Source organism: Zootoca vivipara, chromosome 1, assembly GCF_963506605.1.
Source record: "Zootoca vivipara chromosome 1, rZooViv1.1, whole genome shotgun sequence".
NCBI lineage: Eukaryota > Metazoa > Chordata > Lepidosauria > Squamata > Lacertidae > Zootoca > Zootoca vivipara.
Genome location: NC_083276.1, coordinates 29,195,565 through 29,222,655, shown reverse-complemented (window position 1 = coordinate 29,222,655; position 27,091 = coordinate 29,195,565). Strand labels below are relative to the sequence as shown.

Genomic DNA, 27,091 nt, shown 5'->3' with positions numbered 1-27,091 from the left:
CCATACATTATTTCTTAGAACCTCGGCAGGTTTAGCTGCCCCTTAAGCAATCAACAGCATCACTTTCTGAAAGAAAATCTCTCACCTGAATTCTGATCCATTTTGATCCAGCTCAGCAAAGAAGACCCGATGCAAGTCTGAGCTATGTGACCATAGGAGATACTATATATCTTGAGTCACAATGTCTAGATGAGGTCATGGAATACTTGAGATGAAATTAAAGTGACCTGAACTCAAGAGGAGGCAAACAGCATGCACAACACTCAAACAGTCCCTGTGACTAGGAAATGTCTTCCTAATCAGAAACAATCCCATCTGGGATTCCACATCGCCAGCTGACACCTTAGGTCATGGAAATGTTTCTGTGATGTAAAAAATTGTTATGGTTGGGTGACTCCAGTAAAGATTCTGTTTCGAAAAAAATCTGAAATAGAGAGCACAATAAATTACATATAACACTATAAGAAAGGGAAGAATCAACAAGCAGACCGCCTGGTTCCTTAACAACACCATGGACTTTTTGAACTTTGACTTTGAGGAGGATGAAGGTGAGAGTGTTGTATGTGTTTTGTTTAAAACAGCAATCACCAAAAGAATGCCCTTAGAGCTTTAGCAGAAATCACAATTATCTGTGTATGTATAAGATCCAAAAATGGAAAGCAGGGCTTTGGTGTCTTGAGGAAACTTTGAAGTATTCAGGGTTAAGTGAGTCCAGAAACCAACTCTCCTCCCCACAGCAATCTTTTTCACAAAAAAAAACTAGGAAGTGATGCTCACATGTGCCAGGAGTTATCAAGAATCTCAGGTTGTTGAAACAGGCAACAACAGTGAGGCTGAGGTAGAAGAACAAACCATTAGTATCACCAAACAGGGTTACACACTACCATAACAGAAAGGTTGTCTGAACTGGTAGGATTGGGGGGGGAGGAGAATTAGGGAAGAACATCTGTGCAAGGCTGGCACAGTAAAGCAATTGCCTCGGGCAGCAGATGCTATGTAGAGGCAGTGGTAGCCTCTCAGTCATTCCACCTACCTGTTCAGTTTTGCCACATGGCTTGTCTTGCATCCCTTCACTTGCCTGCTGCCATCTGGTACAGTGAGGGGACACTATTGCATCCCTAGTGTTGAAGCTGCATTCAGCTGCCCATCCAGCTGGCTTCTGAATATGGAACTGGGGAAGGAGGTCACTACCTTATCCTTTGCTGCAAAAATTATTGGGCCAACCCTGCTTGGGCGATCCATTTTGCTTTTCAAAAGAAGGGGTTGACCCTAGATGGCTTTTCTGGATCCTTTATTCCAGGCATGTCCAACAGGTAGATCGTGATCTACTGGTAGATCACTAGATGTCTGTGGTAGATTACTGGCTCCTCTCAAAGAAGCAACTTTTGCTCCCCTAAAAAACTTTGGCCCCCCTAAAAAAGGAGTTTTCCCCCTTCCTTAAAAAAGCTCAACAACTTTGACCTGAACCCCAAAAACGGGGGTAGATCACTGCCAGTTTTTAACTATGAGTAGATCACAGTCCCTTGGGAGTTGGGCACCCCTGCTTTATTCTATATGACTTTATTTCATTTACGAGCCATTCATCCATTCCCAGCACCCACCAGAATCTTTGATTGTAAGTCAAGACAGTTTTGAAGCCCAGTTCATTCTGAATTGTGGTTATCAATTTTGTTATTTACTATTACCGGTATTATTATTTATTAAATTTGTATACCGCCCTCCATCTGTAGACCTCAGGGCAGTTCACGACTCAAAAATGCAAGATAGAAACACAAAATACATAATACAAGAACAAAAAAGAAAGAAAAACCCTACACACCCCTCCCACACCTGTCAATGGCCTCGACTAGCACTCTTTTTTTCCACCCATATCGATACCTGAATGGCTGAACTGGGGATCATTCGTGTCAAGCTTAAATATTGAATAACACTCAAGAAGGTTGCAGAAGTGCAGCTCAGTAACCCAATAAGTGGAAGGAAGAGGTTGAACACCCTCCGCAAAAAAAAGAGATTCAATAAAGAGTAACACATTATTTTTTTCCCTTCATTTGGCTGGACAAGGTATAGCAACAAATCCCTTGTACAGTTTGAATTGTCTTTAAGGGGCAGTTTTCCAAAGCTCTGTTTCGGCTTACAGTAATTGTAAAATAAATTATGAATTGGAGGTGAGAGAGGTGGAATCACATCTAATAGCATCTAGTTACAAATCTTGTTTCCAGTACCTGTGCACAGTGGCATTCAAAGCATTTCATCTTATTAGAGAACAGCACAACCCCCACCCCCAGCCTCCAAAGCCTTCTCTGCCTGATACAAAACACAGCCGGCGTGTCTTCCAAGTTAGCAACAAAAGAAAGAGATGAAAGCAGTTGTCGTCATTAGAGGTGGTGGGGTCAACAAAATGTGGGGAGCCCAGTCACGGTAAGTGATTGTAGGTGTGAGAAATGACAAACACCAAGAAAGGAGGAGAACCTCATTTGAAATGAGCAACAGCACACTCATTGGAAGGCGAACATCACAAGACAGCTAGTGGTGGACTTTTCTGGATCTCACAGCAGAAAGCAACCATCAACCTCCGACAGCTTTTGGGTGAGTGTCATGCACACTGGAGAGAAGGGCAAAGATCCATGGATGGGGAAGGAGAGAGGAAAGCTCTTTAAGGCGCTTGGGTTCATGAATGGCTTCAGTGATGGGCAACGAGGGCTTCTTGTGTAGTGTAATAGGCATAGCAAGGGGGCTTGTATTCATATTGCAGAATGTGTGCAATTAATCTCATTCCAGATGAGAATGGCGAGATGTCGGAAGGCAGCACGTCTGCAGAGATACTGTCTGTTACTGACACCACTGACAAAGCAGAAGAGAAGTCAAGGGATGAAAATTCTGACACAGACCTTGAGATAGAAGGTGGACTGTTTAGTATCTTGTTTTCCAGCCAAACCTTCCCCCTCAGCCTCATAATAACCTTGTAAGATAGTAGTGACTTTGTCAAGGACACTCAGTAGTCATTGGCATTGGGGGGGGGAGTTGCCCCCCCCAATCAAGCGAATAAAAAAAAACTTAACTAACTGAGGTTCTGCCCCCCAACATAAATCCTGGCTACACCCATGTCAGTAGTTGTCTCCTTAAAAGTACGGGTTCTGTTGCTAAACTGAGGAATGCCTCTATAAGCTTCGTTTTAGTTCATCAAGGCAAAACAAAACAAGGATCAGCCACAAATATCAGTGTCGAAGTTATTTGACAAAAGTAGGCCTTGTCAATCTTATTTAACTGAAGGCTAATGTGAGTTGCTAGGGACCCAGGTGGCGCTGTGGTTAAATCACTGAGCCTAGGGCTTGCTGATCAGTAGGTCGGCGGTTCGAATCCCTGTGACGGGGTGAGCTCCCGTTCCTTGGTCCCAGCTCCTGCCAACCTAGCAGTTCGAAAGCACGTCAAAATGCAAGTAGATAAATAGGAACCGCTACAGCGGGAAGGTAAACGGTGTTTCCGTGTGCTGCTCTGGTTTGCCAGAAGCAGCTTTGTCATGCTGGCCACATGACCTGGAAGCTATACGCCGGCTCCCTCGGCCAATAATGCGAGATGAGCGCGCAACCCCAGAGTCGGTCACGACTGGACCTGATGGTCAGGGGTCCCTTTACCTTTACCTTTAATGTGAGTTGCTAGCCACAATGGCTAAGCTCTTGCTCCACAGTCAGAGAGGCAGTAATGCTTCTGAATTCCATTTGCTGCAAGCCTAAGGGCGAATGGGGAATGCTTTTATGCTCAGATCCTGCTTGCTGATTTCCCATAGACAGCTGGTTAGCCACTGTGAAAACAGGATGCTGGACTAGATGGGCCATTGGCCTGATCCAGCAGGCTCTTCTTATGTTCTTAGTCTCAAAATGTTATACAGGAACCACAATCTAGTTCTATTTGCACTTACTTGTATGTGACTAGTAGCCCAGCCAGTGAATGTACAGAGACATCTGTACTGTATCAGGAAACCATCAAATAAAATGTGGACCAGCCATGTACAAGAATGTGCACCTACATCAACCCTGCAAATGGATTTTCTTTGTTGTATTGGTTTACCTGGTCGATATTGTCTTGAACATAAATAGGATTGATTTAACTATAGATGCAGTGCATGTTGTAGTGCAGGCTGGGCATAACTGGAAGGATAGATATTTGTGATTTTATGATTCTTTCCTGGAATCAGCATGAGTTTTGCACATTTGCAAGGCATAAGGGAGAACTTCAGAGGTGTTCAGTTGCCTAATATTTTAAGGGCCATCAATTTAAACCTTTCCTTAGTGACTGTGCCCATGAAGTCTAGGTCAGGACATGTTTGTTTTCTTTGTAGTGATCACAGGGGAAATGCTATGCCAATCAGACTGGTTTGTTTTTCCAGATCCTGACCGATCATTTGCAACCATAAAGGGTGCAGAACTCTACATAGAGGCTTGCAAGCTGGTAGGAGTGGTTCCTGTCTCATACTTCATTCGTAACATGGAAGAGCCCACCATGAACCTTAACCATCATGGGCTTGGACCCAAGGGAACGAAAGCCATTGCCATTGCTCTGGTTGTAAGTACTTCAAAATAATAGTCCACACTATTTCACATCAAGTTGATAAGCTTTTCCCCAGGGGAGAAAGAAGATTATTCTTAAATGTAGGAAGAAAGGGGACACTGTCTTATCACTAGATCTTGTTAACCGTACTGCGTAGATGGCAACTTCCCTGTCCCCATATTTCCCCTTCACATTTGAAGCTTTAACCAGAATTGCAATTGTGTTGATGTTCTTTACAACATACTGGAGTAAAGTAATGTGCTATCTGCTGAATGTGGAAGAAATCGCACGGTGCATTTCAACACATTGTAGGGCATTTGCAGACAACCTGCTTATTGAACTTTCATTTTTATTTATTTACTGGGAGGTTAGATGACATTGTGACATAGCAAGTGTTATCCCACACTTTCCAGCTCTTATCACAATAAGTTCTATCTTTTGAGGAAGCAGGTTTGTTGCACAATACCTCCCAATCAACTATAATCCATGAAATCAAAATTTGCCAGAAGTGATTGAATCCCACTCAAAAATAGTGACAGTCTGGATGCACCCTTAGTGTTAAATGAAGCCACAAAGTCTACTGAGTGGTATATTATAGAAGTGTTAATGGTTCTAGAGCAGCAGTGAGTAACCTCTGGCTCGTGGGCCTAATTCAGCCTAGGAGGCAGTTTCAGCCAAGCTATGCTCACCTTCCCTACACCAGACATTGTGGGGTTAGATCCCCCCCGGCACTTTTTTTAAAATAAAAAGTTTAAAACTAGCTGCCAAGGGAGGAGATTAGTTCAGGGCAATGTTAGTATGAGAGGGGGTTAAACTCCTTGTTTACTCTCTGCAACTTGGTCCCACACTGTTTCCCCCTCATAATCACATCTCCCAGCTCCTACTACTGTATCCCTCTGCTAGGGGAAAGGTTGGTACCTGTATTATTGATTTTGTAAATATAAGAGGTTCTATTTACAACCAAGATGTAAACGAACAAAAAAAACAAACAGCCTGTCTTTCTCCCATGGTAAATACTGCCCTCAGAGTGTGTGTGTGTGTGTGTGTGTGTGTGTGTGTGTGTGTGTGCGTGATTTTGATCAGATGGGGTTAAACAGGAAACTACCCCCCTCCACACACACACAGATAAACAACTACCCCAATATAATTCATCTGTCTCCTTACCTCTGTAGTTCTGTTTGTAAATTCTCCCTCCCCCAAAGCTGTTTGTCAACTAGGAGGAAAGATCCGATTGGTGTCCTAATCTGCTCCTCTGCCTAGCTGCTGTTTAAACTTTAAAAACAAAGCCCATTAGCCGCATTCATCCAATTAACGTTAGCTCCAATGTTAACTGTCTGGGCTTATAGTTCTTTGTGGTTTTGTGATGTTGAGCTGCAAAAACTAATATTTAGGGCAAACAGAGAACTTTTAAAAAGGCCTTTTCTGTCAGTCAGTTCTGCTGATTTCCTGTAGTTCTCTATCCCTCTTTGCATTCTTTAGTCCAACACAACCATCACCCACTTAGAGCTAGAAGATAACTGGATTCTGGGCGAAGGAGCCACATACCTGGTGCAGATGCTGCGGGAGAACTGCTACATCCAGGAGATGGTACCCAATCTTTCCCTGTATGGAGGGTGAAGGGAGTTCACTTACTTGACGAGTTCATTCTTTTTTTGGTATTGATTATTATTGCTATTATTGATGTGCAAAGTGTTTTACAACCTTTTTCTTGTTTATCTCTGGAAACTGTTCGCTGGCCTTCTCATTTCACAATAATCACTTACATGTTTTCAATGTATGAAGTCCCATGTTCAGCCCACACTCCTTCAATTATATGTTCTTGGATACAAGGGCTAGGAAGGACTTAGGTCTGGAACCCTAGAAAACCATCAGAATCATAGTAGTGGATTGTTCAGCTTCAGGATTTTGGGAGTCCCTGAGCGAGAGATTGTTGATATACTTCCTTATCTGGTGGTGAGAGCCTGAGACCATCCCAGGGCCCTCTGCAGAAATGCCATGTGCAGCAGAGCTAAGCCCCACATCAAATTATTTTCAAAGCTAAATTTAGCTTTCTATAATATACGTATCTTTGCCCATATCAGTATTGCCCATATGTAGCATCTTCACAGAGTCTCTTGAGTTCCATGTGTAAGTTCATCCTTTGAATTCTGCATTAGCCCCTAGATTAACATCATACTCTGGGCCCATATTCACACAAATCTGAAAAACAGGCAGCTTATCCATAGATGTGCATTGAAATTGTAAAGGGAGGAGAAAATTACACATTTTTTTTTTGCCATCCTGTTTGTGAATACAACAAGTCAGGGCCCAAATACACATGACTTTAAATAAATTAATGCAGTCAACATGCAGGTTGTTTCAAATGCAAATAGGATCTAGGACAGGCACCCCCAAACTGCGGCCCTCCAGATGTTTTGGTCTACAACTCCCATGATCCCTAGCTAACAGGACCAGTGGTCGGGGAAGATGGGGATTGTAGTCCAAAACATCTGGAGGGCCGAAGTTTGGGGATGCCTGGTCTAGAAGGAGGGTATAGTATCCACACTTCAGAGTGTGGAGAGTATAAACCTTTCCCTTCTGCCAAGGTCTCACCAAAGGTGCCGCCCCCCACAAATATTCACTGCTGCTTGCGCCAGGAGCGAAGCTTGAATCATAAACAATGAAAACTCCCCTCCTTGTGCAAATAGCAGGTGGGGATGGATTTTCACCTGGACCAGTGCAGCAGGGTAAATATTAAGATCTCCCTTCACACATCTTACCGTACTATTTCAATGCTGCTCTCACCTGCTTCAGATGAAAAAATATGCACATTAAATACGTATTTTAGGTGCAATTAATGTTGACATACATATTTATACTTTCTCTCTGGATTTTATTTAATAATACATTTAAATGCATATTTTGAGATGTTCAAACTGCGGAGAAGTGCATCACAGCATTTGGAGAACAGAAACATCAGCTAAGCTTTGATCCTCACCAGAGGTGCCGAGTTCTGCACCACATTGAGGAGGGGGGGGGGCTTCATCGTGTGCATGTGACATCACACGTGTGACACACATATGTGGCATAACGCACATCGGAAAGAGGCCATGAGATCTGGAGAGGCCCGCTGCCACCGCAGGGAAGTCCAAGGAGGCCCTCTGTCACTGCAGGTAGGCTCGACGGGGACCTCCACCACTGTGGGTACACTCAACATGGTTGGGGGGGCTCAGCTCTATCCCCCCATATGGGGGGCGCTAAGTTGTCCTCAGCCCCATAGAGTTGGTGTCTGTGATCCTCACATTAATCTGAGCGGTGTATATCAGTTCATTTTGTATAATTGCAAAGGTCAGACTCCACTTTCCTCAACTTGGTGCCCTCCAGATGTTTTGGATGGCAACGCCAATCAGCCAGTATGGCCAGTGGTAAGGGGTTATCAGAGATGTAGTGCAATGACATCTGGATAGTACCATGTTGGGGGTAGGCTGGTCACATTCCTCAAACACCACTTTATTCAGATCAGCTTCATCCTTTTAAGATGTTTGTCCTCTTTCCTCGCCTTATCCACCCCCCCCCCCGCCAATGCATTTCAGAATATTTCCAATAATCATCTCAGCACAGAAGGAGCTGAAGCTATCTGCAGGATGTTCTACAGTAATATTTCGAATATCCGGGCTGTTCAGCTTGCAGGTACGGTTTCTACCTCTATAGACACAAGGGGACACCTGAAAGTAGCCTTTCTCAACCTGGAGTCCTTCAGATGTTTTGGACTGAAGCCCCTTTCATCCCTCTCTGACCATTGACCACTGACCATACTGGCTGGGGCTGATGAATGTTGAAGTCCAAAACTATTTGGAAGGCACCAAGCTGGAAGGCACTTCAGGCTGGGAAGACCTATGCCTGAATTCTTGGCTACTTCCAGTCAGATCAGGCTACACTGGGGCTAGAAGAATAAATGAACCTGCTGGTTTTCATGTTTTTGTTATAAATGAGTGAGGGTCAAGTGGGACCTGCAACAAAATGTTGCAGTTTGGAGTGCTTCCTATTCATGACCCCAGCCAAACATACCGTTTTCTAAGGGCCTGTCCACATTTCAGCAGTATTAGCTGTTAGTCCACTTTTACCCCATTTCAATTAGACTGTAGTCCCGACCTGCACTTATTTGAATTTGTATAAGAGGAGCAACTTTGATCTTTGCCGTTAATACCAGTAGAAGTTCCCTTTTGTCTCCACCTTCTAATGTTCTGATTCTATTATGTGTGTGTGAATGTGAACTCCAGGCATTACATCTGAATGACCCTGAGTCATTCCAAAGTAGGAAGTCTGTAAGCCCTTTGGAAGGAGCCATGAATAGGGGTGGAAAAAGGAGGGAAGGAAATGAGAGAAGCAATCTTACACCTCTGCTTTATTCTGCGTTGTTTTGACATGTGACGTTTGTAATACACAATCCATGTTGGGGGGGCACATCATACAAGTCAATCTCTGCAAAGAAAAACTGTGCATGCATTGGACTGAGTAATAAGTTCACATAAAGCTATGGTCAGTGCTTTATTTCTGGGGGTACGCAGGGCTAAGCACACCTCTAAACATTTTGTGAATCTAAGTTTGGCCTCATTGAGGGGCAGCATTTCAGTATGAGTAGGAAAATGAGAGCACCCCTAAACATTTTTTTTAAAAGAAAAGAAAAGGTACTGCCTATGGTACATTTATCGGGAGGACTCCCGCTCCAAGTGCAGCTGTTTCAGTCATGTACAAGAGATATATGTACTTTGTATGTGTTGTCTACGTGATTTTCCTACATGGAAGTGAGGTCAATGTCGGTAATTGACTCGTGTGAAACAGCCCTCTGTTAGCATCCTCTTTTCCTCTTCAGGAAACAACTTTAGGGAAGAGACAGCACCATATTTTTCGGAATCATTAATGGTGAGTAACTTGTGAGCTGGGGAAACTCTGGGAGTCTGTGCAAAAGGTCATAAGTGAAAGGTTACGATGCACCCTTCAAAGTGAGGGATGGCGACGACCAGTGGGAAGAGAAGCTACTTCATGCCTTGTCTGCTCAAAATTGTTCTTGCCAAACTTTGTTTATTCATGCAGCAGGTGGGGGGTGGGAATGATTAAGTCCCTACAACATCTTTCCCCCTGCAGATAGAAAAACTGCTGTTTGTAGAAAAGTATGAACAGGCGAATGGCAGGAAGGGAAGAGCCCCCTACTCCGCCCACCTATTGGTCATCTGATGTTCTTTCTTTTTTAAATTGTCATAAAGAAGCCTAATGGAACTGATGCTCATGTTTAATTTAGCCATAAGAGGAAATGTGGGTTGCCTGGAAAGTGCTGTGGTAAGAGGTACCATTATATTCCATGCACTGGAGGATTGGGGAGGGAGTATCAGAGAATAAGTGACCAGAAGAAAAGAGGACAGGGAATATTTTATTTCATGCTATAATGACAATGTTCTTCTCAAGTAAATGTACTCAGTACTGTGAGTAAAAAGGAAGAACTGTGTGCTGTGTGCTGCCGTGTGCTGCTCTGGTTCGCCAGAAGTGGCTTTGTCATGCTGGCCACATGACCTGGAAGCTATACGCCGGCTCCCTCGGCCAATAATGCGAGATGAGCGTGCAACCCCAGAGTCGGTCACAACTGGGCCTAATGGTCAGGGGTCCCTTTACCTTTACCTAGCAGCACTGTGTTGAGCACAATTTGTTTCATCCACTCTCCCCCCCTCCGCCCCCAATGCTCCACTAAACTGAATGAATTCCTTTGTGCCTGTTGATCGCCTCTTGGGTGAAATATTATTGCTGCTGAAGTTTCTGTGTTGTTGTTGTTTTGGTTGGGTTTCTTTATGGGTCACTGTATTGAAATGTTGAAATGTTGAAATCTTAATCAGAGGCAGAACTTGGGGTAAGGTGTGCATTGAACCAGACCCTGAGAGTATGCCAACTTACAAAAATACCTGCGGTGATGCTTCAGAATACCAGTCGCTTGGAACCGCAGGAGGAGAGAGTGTTCTGGCACTCGAATCCTGCTTGTGAGTTTCCCACAGGCATCTGACAACAGGATGCTGAACTGTATGGGACAGTGGCCTGATCCATCAGGCTCTTATTTATGTTCTTTTGCCATCATTGTCAGTATCTTGGTGGACTAGGTTGATGCACACCACAAATGGGTGTTTATGTGCACGGGAAACAATGATCATTAGATACTACAAATTAGGGAAATGGGATGTCTAAGTCCAGAGCTCATAGGTCTGTGCACCATTTCTCTCCACAGGTCAATTACAGAGTGATAGAGCTGGACCTCAGCCACAATGAGTTTGCTGACAAGGGAGGAGAGCAGCTGGGACAGATGCTGGGTAACCTTCTTCATTATTTCTACATGGCTACCAGTAGGACCAAAGAGTTATGTGCTCCCTGCTTCCACAAGCAGGAAGAAGTTCCAAACTACCTGGGTTTGTTTGGTTTTCTTTTGGAGGAGAGTCCCTATTTTCTTTTTCTTGGTTTTCTTTTGGAGGAGTGTCCCTATTTTCCAGGGACGTCCCTGATTTACAGTTTCTGATTTGATCCCGGAATGTCCCGCTTTTACTTAGAATGTCCCTATTTTCATTGGAGAAATGTTGGAGGGTAGGGGTTTTGCGACCCCCCAAGCCACCTGAAGGCAATCCTGTATAGGGAAGGTTTTTTTTTAAAAAAAATGTTTAATGTTTTATTATGTTTTTATATATGTTGGAAGCTGCCCAGAGTGCTGGGGCAACCCAATAAGATGTGTGGGGTATAAATAGTAAAATTATCATTGTGTAATGGGATGTCCCTATTTTCATTGGAGAAATGTTGGAGGGTATGGAGTCTTCTGCTGCTTTTGTAACAGTTGGCTTATTTGCAAATAAATAAATATAGCAAAGGTGGAAACTAGCACCTTAAGCATTCCTAGCAGGCAGCAGATCCACTAACCCATCCATCATTTATTCCAAGAAGCCTCTTGTGCAATGGCTCCTTCTGAAGCAGTGCATTGGTAAATTTATCATAACCATTTGTTTAAAATGTAAGAAGACTTTGGGAAGGCTAATATAGCATGCATGTTGGTACTCTGCCTTCCAAATGCAGTATAAGATTCCTGACAATTCTTGACTGTGTAATCCTGGTTTCACCCTTGCAAAACTAGCTCCCAACACCCATAACAAATTAGTTTCCAGGATTCCTTGGGGGAAAGCCATGTGCTTTCAGTGCTTCAGATGTATGGTGGATTGCCAAAACAAAGAAAGCTAATCAGAAGGAGTTTCTTGTGTAAAGACTGCGAGCTCACTTCAGTTCTTGTACTGAAAACAAATTTCTCGGCTCATAATGTGCTCAGAGTCATTCTGCGTCTCATTTGTTAACTGGCTCTGGTTGATAAATCTTTGAGTTCTAATTTTTAAAAAATTGGAGTGTGTCTTACAAACCTGAAGTCTGCTCTGGAGACATAAATGCAGAATAAATGAGCAGCCTCATCATTTCATGGATTTGAGACCATGTTGTGGCCAGGAGGCATTCCATAGGCGCCAAGTCTAGCACCCGCAATGCGGGGCTCTGGCATGACTTCCGGTTACCTGAGGCCTCATGAGACCTCCGACGAGACTTCTGGTGGAAACCGGAAGTTGCGTTCGGAGGTTTTGCAAGGTCTTGGGCGTCATCTCTGAGGCCTCGGAAGAGCCACTGACCCGCCGACCCAACGGGACATCACAGGTGCCATTGGGCACCCATAACCTGGGGCCCAAGTCAGTGCCCCTAAGGCATTCAGTTTACTTCTGGAATGGTGGGTCGCTTTGCCCATCCCTATTGTGGAAGGCAAAGAAGGCTAGCCTTACCATGAAAAATTCAAGCAGTAGATTCCAAGGGTGGCCCTGTCAACTTGCTTTAGTCTTCTTCCTATCAGAAATACAACATCATTTTGATTTTTCGCTTATTGGGCAAATAAGCCTCTAATATTCTTCCTGGGAATAATACCCCAAACTTTTAGAGCATTTCCATTACACACAAACAACACATGTTTTTTGGGTGTTAAAATGGATATCAGATTTGTGAGTTCTAACCAGATAAGAGTTTCCTTGAAATTAGTCTGGAGCTTACTTACCCCCTTAGCAGAAATAGCATTTTCACAGAAGCAATTCAGCATTGCTAATGTTATTAATGCAGCATGAAGGTCAGCAGATGTCTGCAAGAGGCAGATAAACCCATCATTATGATGAGAGCCGGGGGATGGGTGGGGGGGTGGATACATAGCTTGATATGCTTATGCCTCTGTCAAAATCTGGCTTGGAAACGAAGGCTTGCTTCTAAAACAGGATGCACCATCCCAGCAGCTGCGATGTGGTGCCCTCCACATGTTGCTGAATTCCAACTCCTAGCAGCCCCAGCCACTACGGTGGGAGTTATAATCTAGCAACGTCTGAGGGACAACAAATTGTTGACTTCTATGAACCAAGAGGGAAAGCTTCTGGGAAAGTATAGGAATCCAGCTGATTTCTCAGATCTCTTTCCACCACAGCTCCGCAGAGGCACAATCGGGTCCTAGAATTAGAATCACCTTAGGAACTCTTGACTGATTGATTATTTATTTATTTATTTATTTATTTCCCGCCCATCTGGCTGGGTTTCCCCCACCACTCTGGGCGGCTTCCAACAAATACCAAAATACATTAAAATATCACAGATTAAAAACTTCCCTAAACATTAGGTGTTTTCTAAATGTCAGGTAGTTGTTTATCCCCTTGACCACCGATGGGAGGGCGTTCTACAGGGTGGGCACCACTACCGAAAAGGCCCTCTGCCTGGTTCCCTGTAGCTTTGTTTCTCGCAGTGAGGGAACTGCCAGAAGGCCCTTGGCTCTGGATCTCAGTGTCTGGGCTGTATGATGGGGGGCCACCAGGGAATCAGCTGAAAGGCCATCAACATGGGATAAAACATCCCCTACCACTCTCTGGAAGCCAATTGGTTTATGTTTCAGTGTACCTTTGTGTGTGTGTGTGTGTGTCACTACATAGGAGTGGTGCATCCCATTTTGCCTCTTCAGGTGGGGTCGCCATATAAACCAGAAAATTCTGGTCATATCCGGGGGTGGGGGGCAGGGGCAAACATGGACTTAGTCTCACCTTTTAAGAAAGAGCTGGCTTCAGAAGGCAACTTGGTTGCCCCTTAGAAGTCTGGCCACATCCCTGGGAAAGAACCGTCACTGTTGACAACTGTATGTCATGACAGTATCATTGCTGCTGAGGCATTTGCAGGCAGTGGGAAAGGCAGAGGGTTAAAGAGGCAGGAAGGCTTTCTTGTGAAAGGCAAAGAAAAACCCTCAGCCACTTCATATTTAATGGCATGGGTAGGTAAACTACGGCCCAGGAAACACTGTGTTTTTACTGAGTAGAATGTGTGCTTTTATTTAAAATGCATCTCTGGGTTATTTGTAGGGCATAGGAATTCGTCCATTTCCCCCCCTCCCCCCAAATATAGTCCGGCCCCCCACAAGATCTGAGGGACAGTGGACCGGCCCCCTGCTGAAAAAGTTTGCTGACCCCTGTTTAATGGCAAGAACCAACCTGCACCCCCCCAATATGAATCTCACCACCCTTGAAACATACAAAAAATCCCCGGGCCGTCCTAATTATGTCAATGTGAGTCTGGGATCATCACAATCCCGCCTCCAAAGAGCCATTTATTTTCACCCACCCCAATCTTGTGCATCTTCAGCAAGTTTTTTTGCTTTTCTTTTTTCCCTTTCTCCTCAGCCAACAATGAATCGCTGGAGGTTCTGAACCTGAGCTGGAATCAACTGCGCATGAAGGGGGCTGTAGCCCTGAGTGCAGGCCTCAGGGTAAGAGTCCGTTGGGCCTCCCCTTTGCGGAGCCTGGGGAGAGGATCCCGGGAGCAAGGCGAGGCTGGAGACCAATTCAGGAAGAATGTGGTGACAAAGAGGCAAAGGTAGAAAGAGGCCTGTAGTGGTCGAGAGCAGCAAACAGGGTGGCCTTGCTGCTCAAAGTACCTTTTACTGCCCCATCTCATAGGTCAGGCATCCCCAAACTTCGGCCCTCCAGATGTTTTGGACTACAATTCCCATCTTCCCTGACCACTGGTCCTGTTAGCTAGGGATCATGGGAGTTGTAGGCCAAAACATCTGGAGGGCCGCAGTTTGGGGATGCCTGTCATAGGTGGTTGTGGTGGTGGGAAGAGACCTGTTGCGCTCAGGTCCCTCTTTCTGGTTTCCATGAGCATCTGCTTGACCGCTGTGAGAACAGGATGCTGGAACAGACGCACTATTGGCCTCATCCAGCAGGCTTGTCTTGTGCTCAGTGTGAATCAAAAACAGAGCAACATGTGACCATATGCGTGAATGCAATATCAACTCTTAAAGAACTCTTTATAATATGAACAGGGCAAAAAATGAATGTATATACAATATAAACAACTCAAATAAGATACTCTTCAAAACATGAATAATAAAGCAGGATTCAATAAAGTCTCTGAAAGTTTCTGCTGGTCATAAATCAAGATGTAAAAGCAAAAGGTCAGTCATCGGAAATCAATTCAAAAGATAAGTAGTCTAGTGTTCCAACGATGCTGAAGTGGTTAATAAACTGTCAGGATGTACAGTGTTTCCGGATATAGTCCACCATTTCGTAATTACTTCTTCAGCACAGTACAGTGGGACCTCAACTTATGAGCTCCTCAACATCAGACGTTTTCGACTTATGAGTGGAAAAAGTGGCCGTGCGCTTACGATTTTCTTGACATCCGAACGGAAAACCCGTTCATGGCTAGATGCGGTTTCCTCAATTTACGAATTTTTAGATGTGGTTTCCTTGACCTACGATTTTTTCCGTTTCCAATGCATTCCTATGGGAAACCACTTTTCCTATGGGAAACTCGACTTATGAATTTTTTGACCTACGAGTGTGCATTCGGAACGGATTAAATTCGTAAGTCGAGGTCCCACTGTAATGGGTAATAGAAATATTTCCATGGACTGCAAAAAATGAATGAAACAATATAGTATATGTACTAAACAAAAGAAGCTGGGGTACATAATAATGCAATAATGTGCTCAGTGTGGCAGCAAAATGGGCATGCATTAGGAGCTGGCACATGTGGTAAAGCCAGTGCTTTTTTTCTGGGGGTACACAGGGGTACACATACCCCTAAACATTTTGTGAATGTAACGGGAGAAGAAACTCAAAATTTTTAGTTTCTTCTCTAGCACGGTGAATCATCAGTTCCATTGAATAGCACGTTCATTGATCAGTTTCGTTGTTACCACCTCCGATGGCGGCCTCATTTCCTGTCATGGTGTTTCCTGAGTCTCAGATGGAAGCGAGCGTTTAATGTGTGAAGCAGTGTGGAATGTGGATGTGTGTTGTTTTACTGATGAAAGTTTGGCCTCATTGAGGGGCAGTATTTCAATACGAGACGGAAAATTACTGTGCTCTGTCAGCTGTGTAACATGAGACAATGCATGTTCTTTGTACTTTTGTCCGTTTACTGTATTTACTTTTCCTGATTTGAACTATAGAATGCTGATTCACTTGAGTCAAAATGAGAGTATACCCCCTAAACATTTTTTTTAGGAAAAAAAGCACTGGGTAAAGCAGTATACCATACCCACACCATTCAACTTTTTCAGATAAAAAACCGGGATGAGCGACTTTCCGGACGCGCTCCTGGGCAGGTTACGTGACCTGTGCCACTATCTTGCCCTGAAAAAGCGATTTTTGGGGACAAGGTAGCGTGTGATATCGTGAAGGTAGCGTGTGATATCGTGGCACCCAAAATGGCTTGAAAAAACAGGATTTCCCCCCATTTTTTTCTGGGACATTTGGTGAGTGTTCCATACCTGCCTTGCAGCACACTCCAGGTGAGGCTCCTCCGAGTCAACCCACATTCCCATATGGGTTTGGGTTGTGTAGATCAGGCCAAAGTCCAAATTGGGCACGATTATTTATTATTTTCAAACACTTTTATACCCCACCGGTTTATATTTTAGAAGCTTTCAAAGCAATGTACAGAACTGATTTTTTAAAAGCATAACTAAAACCACAACCCATGAGCCTAGAATATAAACTAGCCCTGTGAGAAAATTTTGGCTGGTGGGTTATAAGCTGGCACAATTGCCTGACACCACTAAAAGGATTAAAAATAATAATAAAATCACTGGTGTTTGGACAGGCACCAAGAGGAAATTGAGTTACTGTACTTTATTGTTTGGAGGTGCTATTATGGGTACAAGTTGGATACCATTATGTGAAAACTGGCACTGAAGGAGCAGACAGGATTTTGTGACGCAGCTGATCCTAAAGGAATTTTGAAAGAGCCATTCACATTGTAATAAACTGGACTTTTACCATCAGAGAGCTTTACAGTGCCATCCTCAGCATGTCTTCTTGGAAGTAAGCCCCTCAGTTGGTACCCATCTGTCTCGGGAGACAATGGAGGAGTGTGCCTTGTGTGTGGGGGGTGTGTGTGTAAAGTCAAACCTTTGGGAGTTACAGCGCCTGCTGTGGCTGTAGGTAGTGATATGGGAGAGATATGGTTTGTTGCAGCTGGGCAGATGAAGGTGTCTGTTTCTGCTACCTTGGCGTTTCTTGTCTCTGTGCTCCTCCAGAACAGTTCTATTTTTATTATTTCTATTATGTCTCCAGAATTGGTTCCAGGGTGATTTACAGGGTTAAAAAGAACATATACAGTACATGAAACCACAAATAAATGTTAATTTCTCCTCTCTCTCTCTGTCTTTCTGGAGGCCAATGGATCATTGAAGATACTTGACCTTTCATGGAACGGTTTTGGGAATGAAGGTGCTCTGGCCCTTGGGGAAGCCCTCAAGGTCAACAATGTGCTAAATGAGCTGGACATCAGCAGCAACCATATCAGCAACGAAGGGACGCTAAAGTTGTGCAAGGGGTTAGAAGTTAATGGTACCCTTAGAATCCTGAAGGTAGGGTTTTATTTTCTGAGCTGGTTTGGAGCTTGGCAGCATATGGTATATGAATGATGTTTTGTTTTTGTAAATTGTTTATTCAAAAGTATTTCTAAACCACTTAATATTTTTTTTCAGGGTGGATTTGATTTAAATCAAACTGATTTAAATCACGATTTAAATCACGATTTAAATCACTAGTCAGTAAGGCTTGATTTAAATCATAGTTTTCTACATAAAGACTAATTCTTGCTGGTACAACTTTAATATGCTGGTAGATGAAGATTTTTAGAATAACAACTTTTCATATTAGTTTTTTTATCCCCAGTTTAATAGGTTAATCATTCATACTGTATTTGGACAACTTTTCTGTTGTACTTAGGAAGGAGAAAAGTAATCATTACCTTAATAATAACAATTTAAATAGATTTATTCAACTGAAACAATAACATTACAGCATATAGTTACAGGTAGGTAGCCGTGTTGGTCTGAGTCGAAGCAAAATAGATAAAAATTCCTTCAGTAGCACCTTAAAGACCAACTAAGTTTTTATTTTGGTATGAGCTTTCATGTATCTGACGAAGTGTGCATGCACACGAAAGCTCATACCAAAATAAAAACTTAGTTGGTCTTTAAGGTGCTACTGAAGGAATTTTTTTCTATTACAGCATATGTTATTTGCTTAAACAAACATCCATGTTTGTTAAGTAATTTGGCTAAACAAAAACAATATATATATATTTTAAGAAACTTAGACTGTCAGACCAGCCTACACATGAAAAACTTAAATACTGTCCACTCCAAACAATCAGAAAAATATTGTTTCTATTCTATTCACTGAACTTCTTGAAATTTAGCACTGAAGGGGTTGATTCTGTATTCATAGATTTGTAGAACAATAGGATTAAGGTCTTTTTCTCAACTCTGTTCATGTTACAACATTTTTGCTGTAAAGAAGAGGCATGTGATCTCTGTTGAGTCAAATTCAGTTTTGAGAACTGCAAAAGTATACCAAGCATCTGTGATAATATCTTGCAGGCAGAGAAACTGCCCAATAATCTTACAAAAACCTCTGGAAGAGCATGACATTGTGAATGGATTAATGGAATTTATTTACCCCAAAAATTAAACATATACAACCTTATTCTACATAATTAAAAATTTAATCTTTATTTCATGATGGAATAACCTTTGGATGGTAATATATTTTCCTCAAAAAGCATTTTTTTTAAAAAAAAACGATTTAAATCAAAAAAATCTGATTTAAATCAAAAAAATCTGATTTAAATCAAAAAAATCCGATTTTTTTGATTTTTTTAAAAAAATCATTGATTTTTATCCACCCTGTTTTTTTTAAAGTCCAAGTGTTCAACAACCCTACAAGTGACTAGAACAATATCATAAAAGCTGAAGTCAAATGGTACAAAGTCCAGCCTATTGATCAGAGAAAGCCAGCAGAGAAAGATACGTCTTTACAAGATGTTGGGGACAAATACAGTGGTACCCCAGGTTACAAACATCTTGAGTTACAAACGCTTCAGGTTATAGACTCTGCTAACCCAGAAATAGTAAGAACTTTGCTTCAGGATGAGAACAGAAATCGTGCTCTGGCGGCGTGGTGGCAGCGGGAGACCCCATTAGCTAAAGTGGTGCTTCAGGTTAAGAACAGTTTCAGGTTAAGAACGGACCTCCAGAATGAATTAAGTTCTTAACCAGAGGTACCACTGTAATTGATGATAGCTGAGGGAAGGGCATTCCAAAGTGGAGGAACATGTTAAACTGAAAGCGGTTTTTGTGTGTGTGTTTTTGTTAGCTGAAAGACTATGTCTACATCTACAATTCTCTGATCAGGCAGACATGAAATTAAAAATGAGAAACTCAGTGGAAAAAAATCACACACCATTAAGAAGGGCAAGATGCCACATAAAACTTATGTTATGACTTACATTAAGTGAGTGATTGATTTTTGATTAAGTCAGAAATGTAGAGACAAACATATGATGAAGATGCCAAAGGGAGTTCACAACTTATCTGAGAAACTTCCAAATGTCTTCTTTTGTTTTTGAATTCTCTCTTCCTCCACAGAAAGTGTGACTGAAGAGCCAAGTCGTACACCCTCCCACACACACGTTATAATGGTAGTGATTAGGATTTGCCCTGACTAAATTATTATTGTTCACTTTAAAGATCTGTTTATATTTATTGTTATGATGTATTAGATATAATTGGGACAATTTGTTTATTTATGAATGCACTTTCATAAAAATATATAGCAAAGTGCAAAATATAAGAATGTAAAATCAACAAAAACATCCATAAAAACATCAATAAATATAAATACACTACATACCGATTTGTTAAAATTTTCAGGCCCTGCTGCTCCCACCTCCCACTCAGCACACCATGGATGGCAATAGATAAGCAGTGCATTCCACTGCTCTTAGTCCTCCTGTCACTATAATTCCCATTTCTCAGATCAAGAACTGAGGTAAAGCGTTCCTGTCTTGCCACACAATATCCATGTCAGAACTGGAACAATCCCAGACCTTTCAAACTCAGTTCTTTAACCTTAGGGGTACTGTATAATGACTGATGGTGCATTCCTTTCTAGCAAGTGAAAACTTTCCTATCTTCAGATCATCTCTGATTTCTTTTCTTTATAGCTGTCCCACAATCCCATTACAGTAGAGGGCGCCATTGCTCTTGTCTCATCCGTCAGAAAGAATACAAGCACCAAAATGGAAGAAATCAATATTTCGGTAAGAGGAATACTAAGGAAGAGTTCAGTAGCCCTCATAATTCATAATGCTGATATCCTGCCTAGGCACAAAGGCAGACAATTCCAGCAAGAAAGAAAAGTGTGAGGCATCTAAAGAAACAGGTGTGGCTGCGTAAGGAGCTTACAAATGAGCTGAGGGCATCTATTTAAAAAATGGAAGAAAAGGGAAATCATGGAGGAATATGCACAAGTTGCAGGGAAATGGTCAGGTGGGCCAAAGCGCAGAATGAACTCAGGCTTGCGAGAGAGGTTAAAAATAATTTTTAAAAGTTTCTTCAGCTATGTTTGAAGCAAGAGGATGAGCAAGCAAGTAGTACGTCCTCTGTATAGAGAAGACGGAGAAATGCTAGTAGGTGACAGAGAGAAGGCAGAATTACGCACCACCTACTTTGCCTTCACCCAAGAGGAAAGTGCCCAATCTGGTGATAACAGATTAAGCAATGCAAGGAGGCAGCAGCAGTCCAAGATAGGAAAAGAGGTAGTAAGGGAACACCTAGGTACTTTAAATGAATTCGAATCTCCAGGGCCTGGTGAGCTTCACCTAAATGTACCAAAGGAGCTTGCAGATGTAATCTCAGAGCCTCTGTCTATAATCTATGAGAATTCTTGGAGAACAGGTGAGATCACTGCAGACTGGAGCAGGTAAATGTTGTCCCCGTCTTCAAAAGGGAGGGGAAAGAAGATCTAGGTGACTACCAATAAGTGGGCTTGACATCAATACCAGGAAAGGTCTTGGAACAGATAATTAAACAGTCAGTCTGTGAGCACTTAGAAAAGGATGCAGTGATTACTAACACCCAGCATGGCTTTCTCAAAAACAAGTCATGATAGACAAATCTCATTCTTTTTTGATAAGAGTTACCAACTTGATGGATCGAGGGAATGTTGTGGACATAGTGTATCTTGATTTCAGTAAGGCTTTTAACCAAGTACCCCATGATATTATTGTGGAAAAGTTGGTAAAATATTGGTTGGATGAGATAACTGTTAGATGGATTTGTAACTGGTTGGCTGACCAGACCCCAAGAGTGCTCACGAAGGTTCCTTGTCATCTTGGAAAAAAGTGACAAATGAAATGCCACAGGGTGTTGTCCCGGGTTCAATCCATTTTCCATTTGTGCTGCATCTTTTTAGATTATAAACCTGAGGACAGGGGCTGTTTTTAGTGATTGGCAAATCACACTAGAAGGCTTTTTTGGATAAATAGCAGTGTGTGTGTGTGTGTGTGTGTGTGTGTGTGTGTGTGTAAATAGCAAAGTAAACAAAAAGTTAGAAGGGGGCAGAATCAATTATGTATGCAAAATGAGAGCATTTGTTCTATTCATAGAATTCAATTTTTGGGTTGCCTGGGCCCCAAATTTTGATTGAGATGGATTGCACAAGGTACACTCAGCCTATCCCCTGGACATTGAAACCAACCAGAGAGGCTCCAGGGTTCTTATCCCATTGAAACCGATTACAGTGGAACATCGGTTGTTGAACGTAATGCATTCTGGAAGCCCGTTTGGCTTCTGAAACGTTTGAAAACCGAGGCTCAATGGGGCGGTCGGAAAGCCCCATTGAGAAAAAAGAGAAACCATTCGGCTTCTGAGGCATGTTAGAAAATGGAAGCATTCACTTCCGGTTTGTCAGAGTTTGGGAGCCGAAACATTTGGCTTCCGAGACGTGTGGCTTCCAAAGTTCCACTGTATATGGAAATGGGATCCAGCTTGTCTACCCTAAATCCAATCTGCTCTGCTTTAGAATGTGCTGGTGAATGAAGGCTTCATCAGGTTGCTGGATGTAGTCTGTGACATACGGCCTGAACTAGATGTCGTCTTTGGAGGGGTTGGAGGCCACGTTGCCCATAAGATTCCACAACGGCCAGATGCAATGAAGCTGATTCAGGTGAGGTCCTCTTCTCACATTTTTGTCAGGTCAAAGAGAGAGAGAGAGAGAGTTTGCTTCCCATCAGATGGAGTTCAATTCCTGACAGCCACAGGTTTCCCATTCCTTTCTTAGTGGCCTTGCTGCACAGTCAGGCTTTTCGAACAATGCATCCACCATTGGTTATTTACAGACCGCACATCTTATCTCAAGGCTGCACTTGTACTACAGAAACACTGCATTCAGGGCAGTCTCGAGCAGGTCGCGCGCCCTGGTGCTGAGGGGCGGAGATTGCTCCAGCGCCCCAGCCCGGCGCCCTGGTGCACCGCGCCACCGGGGTCTACCTAGAGCCAGCCCTGACTGCATTACCAGAGAGAGCACATGCTTTAAAAGCCGTGCTTTTGCTGCTCATCAACATGAAGGATCTAGGAGTCTTGGTAGACCACAAACTTGACATGAGTCAACAGTGTGATGCAGCAGCTAAAAAAGCCAATGCAATTCTGGGCTGCATCAATAGGAGCATAGCATCTAGATCAAGGGAAGAAATAGTACCACTGTATTCTGCTCCGGTCAGACCTCACCTGGAGTACTGTGTCCAGTTCTGGGCACCACAGTTCAAGAAGGATACTGACAAGCTGGAACGTGTCCAGAGGAGGGCAACCAAAATGGTCAAAGGAAGTGATGCCTTATGAGGAACGGCTTAGGGAGCTGGGTATGTTTAGCCTGGAGAAGAGAAGGTTAAGGGGTGATATGATAGCCATGTTCAAATATATAAAAGGATGTCATATAGAGGAGGGAGAAAGGTTGTTTTCTGCTGCTCCAGAGAAGCGGACACGGAGCAATGGATTCAAACTACAAGAAAGAAGATTCCACCTAAACATTAGGAAGAACTTCCTGACAGAATTGCTTCAAGAGTGGTTCTATCTAGTGGTTTTGAGCAACAGAAAATGTAGCCCCTGCATCAGAAGTCCAAGATGTAGATATAATCTGAATATATAAGAAAAACAATACAGTAAATGCTATCCAGGGGAGAGGGATTAGACTTGTGGTCTCACGTAGATTTCTTCTATTTTCTATTCCTAGAACTATTTAGATGAACACAAATTGAGGCTCTGGGACTTCTTTAGGAATATGGACAAATATGGCAACATGAAGATTCCCGTGGCGGAGTTTCGAAGAACCATGATGCTGGTATGTCCCAGAGGCCGACTATACTAGAATTTTAATAATAATAATAATAATAAATTTTTATTTATACCCCGCCCTCCCCAGTCAAAAACCGGGCTCAGGGCGGCTGACACCAACAGAACCACAATAAAACATAAAAACAATTAATTAAAATACAGATTAAAATACAGTATTAAAATTTAAAGTGCAGCCTCATTTCAAGTAGGCCATAAATCCAAGCCATGAGGGAGAAAAAACACAGGGGTCAGGCTGAGTCTAACCCAAAGGCCAGGCGGAACAGCTCTGTCTTGCAGGCCCTGCGGAAAGATGACAAATCCCGCAGGGCCCTGGTCTCCTGGGAAAGAGCGTTCCACCAGGTTGGGGCCAGTACTGAAAAGGCCCTGGCTCTAGTAGAGGCCAATCTAGCCATCTTATGACTCGGGATCTCCAGAATATTATTATTTGTGGACCTTAAGGTCCTCCACGGGGCATACCAGGAGAGGCGGTCCCGTAGGTACGAGGGTCCCAAGTCGCATAGGGCTTTAAAGGTCAAAACCAGCACCTTAAACCTGATCCTGTACTCCACCGGGAGCCAGTGCAGCTGGTAAAGCACTGGATGAATGTGATCCCGCGGCCGGGACCCTGTAAGGAGCCTCGCCGCGGCATTCTGCACCCGCTGGAGTTTCTGGGTCAGCTTTAAGGGCAACCCTGCGTAGAGCGAGTTACAATAGTCAAGCCTGGAGGTGATCGTCGCATGGATCACTGTGGCCAGATCGGGGCGAGAGAGGTAAGGGACCAACTGCTTGATGCGGCGGAGATGGAAAAATGCCACCTTTGCTGTGGATGCAAAGAGATTTCATTGGTTTAAATTATCATGGATTCTCTCAAAGACCTCTGGGTCTTGTAAGTTTACTGGGGTGTCAGCAATATTGGCTGGGAGAACTGCAGTCCTTTCCCAGAACTGCAGTTGCCATGTTTTCCATGGTTGGAAACCAAAACAGTTAAGCAAGTTTAACAATTAAGCAATTTAAACGTTTAGTGTAGACAGATGAAAACAAGACTCATTTTCTCACATTGCCACATCTCTAGCTACTCCAAGTATCTACCACAAACCCTATGGTTTATTGTTACAATATTTCATTTTCATCCCCGTAAGTCACAGTATTGCTGGTATAGAGAAGGAAATGGGAAGAGAAACAATTGGCTCATCAAACAGTCAGGAAAAGCAGTGACATTTGTTGGCAGGGGTCGTGGCTGTTTAGAGAACGAGACAAGTTGCAGAGATTGAGCCACCCGAACACATAACTCAAACAAATTAGTGTAGATGCCCTGAAACATTATTGGACAAAGTCTAGACGTGAGATTGGCAATGGGCAGGGCTGGGTGCTGAAATAAAAATTCAGAATTGGTCATGGACATTGATATTGGAAGTGGTGAGCGAGGGTCATGAGGGTTGGGTTTTCCACCTTGTGTTTCAGGCCAGGAATGCCAGCTTGGTCCCCAGGGCTGCGGGTGCCTCGGGCCGTGGGTGCCATGCAGTGTGCATGGCCGTGGCACCAAAATTTGTGGGTTCCCAGCCCCTTCATGGGAAATTTTGTGGGTGCTCAGGCACCCAGGGGGCCCAGGGAGTCGGCACCTATGTTTCAGGCAGTTTGAGGTGTATTAGAGAAGTTGAGTCAGGAGGAGTCAGCAGGCTCTGTCTGTTGCATGGTGTCTCAGCAGATAAGGTAGGGGAGAGAGGGAGGTGGGCACTATTACCTTACAGCCACCCAACAGAGGAAGGAATATATCAGGAGGGTGGAACTTCTGTCCCTCCTGATGTTACTTGACTCCAGCTCCGGCAAAGCCAGTGGCCAGGCATGATGGCAGTTGTGGTCCATCCGCATCTGAAGGGTCACAGGTTCCCCATCTGTGGAATATGCAACTGCACTCAATTTCAACAATGTTATTCTTCTTGTATCACAAGCAAAAAAAGATCCCCTTGGACCGGGTACAGGTTTCGGATCTGGTGCGCAAGCTAGACCAAAACAGGACGGGGTACGTGGACTACAGGTGAGTAAATGGTAACCAGATATTGCCTGTTACTCTCTTCTCGAATTCTGGTTTTCCGTCAAGAGATCAAATAGATCTCTCAACCAGGCTACAGGTCTGCATGACTTCCTAAATCATTCACCTTTTACAAATCTGCTCGGAAAAGGGTGCACACCACCGACCTCCATGGCATACATTTGAGTTAGGAGGAGTCAGCAGGCTCTGTCTGGACAACAAGGAAGGACAACAAGGAGGGAGGGAGCCAGTCTAGCTTCTCTAGGGAGGGAATTCCTAAGTCTGGGAGCAGCCACCGAGAAGGCCTAAAGGTGCTAAGGCTTGGACTTTGATGGTCTCTAAGGGGTGGGCAACTGTGTATGCATGTTCCTTGTTCTTTCCTTTGTAAGCTCAGTCTCTTCCATGTTGTTGTGGTGGTGGTGGTGGTTGTGAAAATTATTACCTTCCTTTTAGTAGCAGGTCCCAGGATGGGTTACAACAATTTTAAATGTCAGAATTAAGAACAGTTAAAATACTGCCTTTGGCCTCAACCCTTCCTAAGACCCTGAATGTAGATTCCTTTCTAAAGCGATTAATAGAACTGTTTTAGTGATAACGCTGTATGCCAGGGTTTCCCAAACTTGGGCCTCTAGCTGTTTTTGGACTACAGTTCCCATCATTCCTGACCACTGGTCCTGCTAGCTAGGGAAGATAGGAGTTGTAGTCCAAAAACAGCTGGAGAACCTACTGTCGGGTTTATTGTTCAGACAGCTCTCAACTTAATGGCCAGCACATGTTGCTTCCCAGCCTCTGGCAGGCTGGTTATGTGCATTCAGCGTCATGTGATGCGGTGGATACATGTGACTGTGGGTTTGAAAGCAGCACATGCAAAAATACTCTTGCTTTGGCTGTCCTGTGCCCAGTGTTAAGTTCTTTCCAAAGGACTGTTGGGGGATGAGGGAGAAAAATCCAGGTGTGCACCCCATATTGCATGATGCAAGGCAGCTTGTACATGGCTCTGTTGTCCAATTTTGGGCAATTTCTCCTTCCCACTGCAGCCCTATACTTACCTTCCAAGTTCCGGACTGCAGAATCCGGGACCGGCAGCCATTTGACACAGGAAGTTGCGTCGATGTAACTTCCGGTGTCGCTTTGCCCTTTTATGGGCACCCAAAATGGCTGCTGCCGGCTTCGAAAGTCGCTTGTACGCATATCCGGAAGTGTGCCGATGCAACTTCTGGTGTCGCTCCGCCCATCTATGGGCACCAAAAATGGCCAACACCGTAAGTTACGTCTATGCACTTCCGGACATGCGTAGATGCGACTTTTGAAGCTGGCGGCGGCCATTTTGGGTGCCCATAGAAGGGCAAATCGGAAAGAAAAAAATGGCCGCCGGCAGGAGAAAATAACGGAGAAAAACGGGAGACGAAGTGATACGGGGGACCACCGGGAAAAGGTAAGTAAAATAGGGGTTTTCCCGGGGAAAACGGGAGACTTGGCAGCTGAGGCCCTATATGACATAGCTCACCATGTTTGGTAGGCTCCCAGCCCTCCTGAGATGCTTTTCAGGGGGTAAAGGGAGCAGCATGTGGTGGGGGGTGGAGAGAGTGGAAGGGAAGGGAAAGATTCATTGTGCAAACTTCTGTTTCTGCGACACTGGATAGAAGCCTCGGTAAGCTTTCTGTTTTCAAGAAACAAATCCTCACTGTTTTTTCCCCTTCACCTTTCAAATTAGTAATTATAAAGTTGAGGAGCCAGAAAAGAAGCCTGAGGAGGTGGAAGAGGAAGAAGGCTAA

At 43.7% G+C, this 27,091-nt stretch overlaps 1 protein-coding gene across 1 annotated transcript; it reads left to right on the top strand.

Annotated features, from left to right (window-relative positions):
- The first annotated feature begins 511 nt into the window (after window positions 1–511).
- LRRC74A (leucine rich repeat containing 74A) lies at window positions 512–27,091 on the top strand. The gene is made up of 14 exons (XM_060282991.1): window positions 512–548; window positions 2,779–2,901; window positions 4,385–4,560; window positions 6,025–6,132; window positions 8,118–8,214; window positions 9,398–9,447; window positions 10,793–10,874; window positions 14,277–14,362; window positions 17,282–17,476; window positions 20,122–20,217; window positions 21,981–22,124; window positions 23,187–23,294; window positions 25,237–25,322; window positions 27,031–27,091. The coding sequence occupies exons 1-14, from the start codon at window positions 512–514 to the stop codon at window positions 27,089–27,091; spliced, it is 1,449 nt and encodes a 482-aa protein (XP_060138974.1).

Excerpts from the sequence above, each read along its gene's own strand:
- LRRC74A (XM_060282991.1), top strand. The coding sequence starts at position 512 with ATGGACTTTTTGAACTTTGACTTTGAGGAGGATGAAG. Across the intron at positions 2,902-4,384 it reads CACAGACCTTGAGATAGAAG|ATCCTGACCGATCATTTGCA; the intron begins GTGGACTGTTTA and ends TTGTTTTTCCAG. Across the intron at positions 14,363-17,281 it reads CCCTGAGTGCAGGCCTCAGG|GCCAATGGATCATTGAAGAT; the intron begins GTAAGAGTCCGT and ends GTCTTTCTGGAG.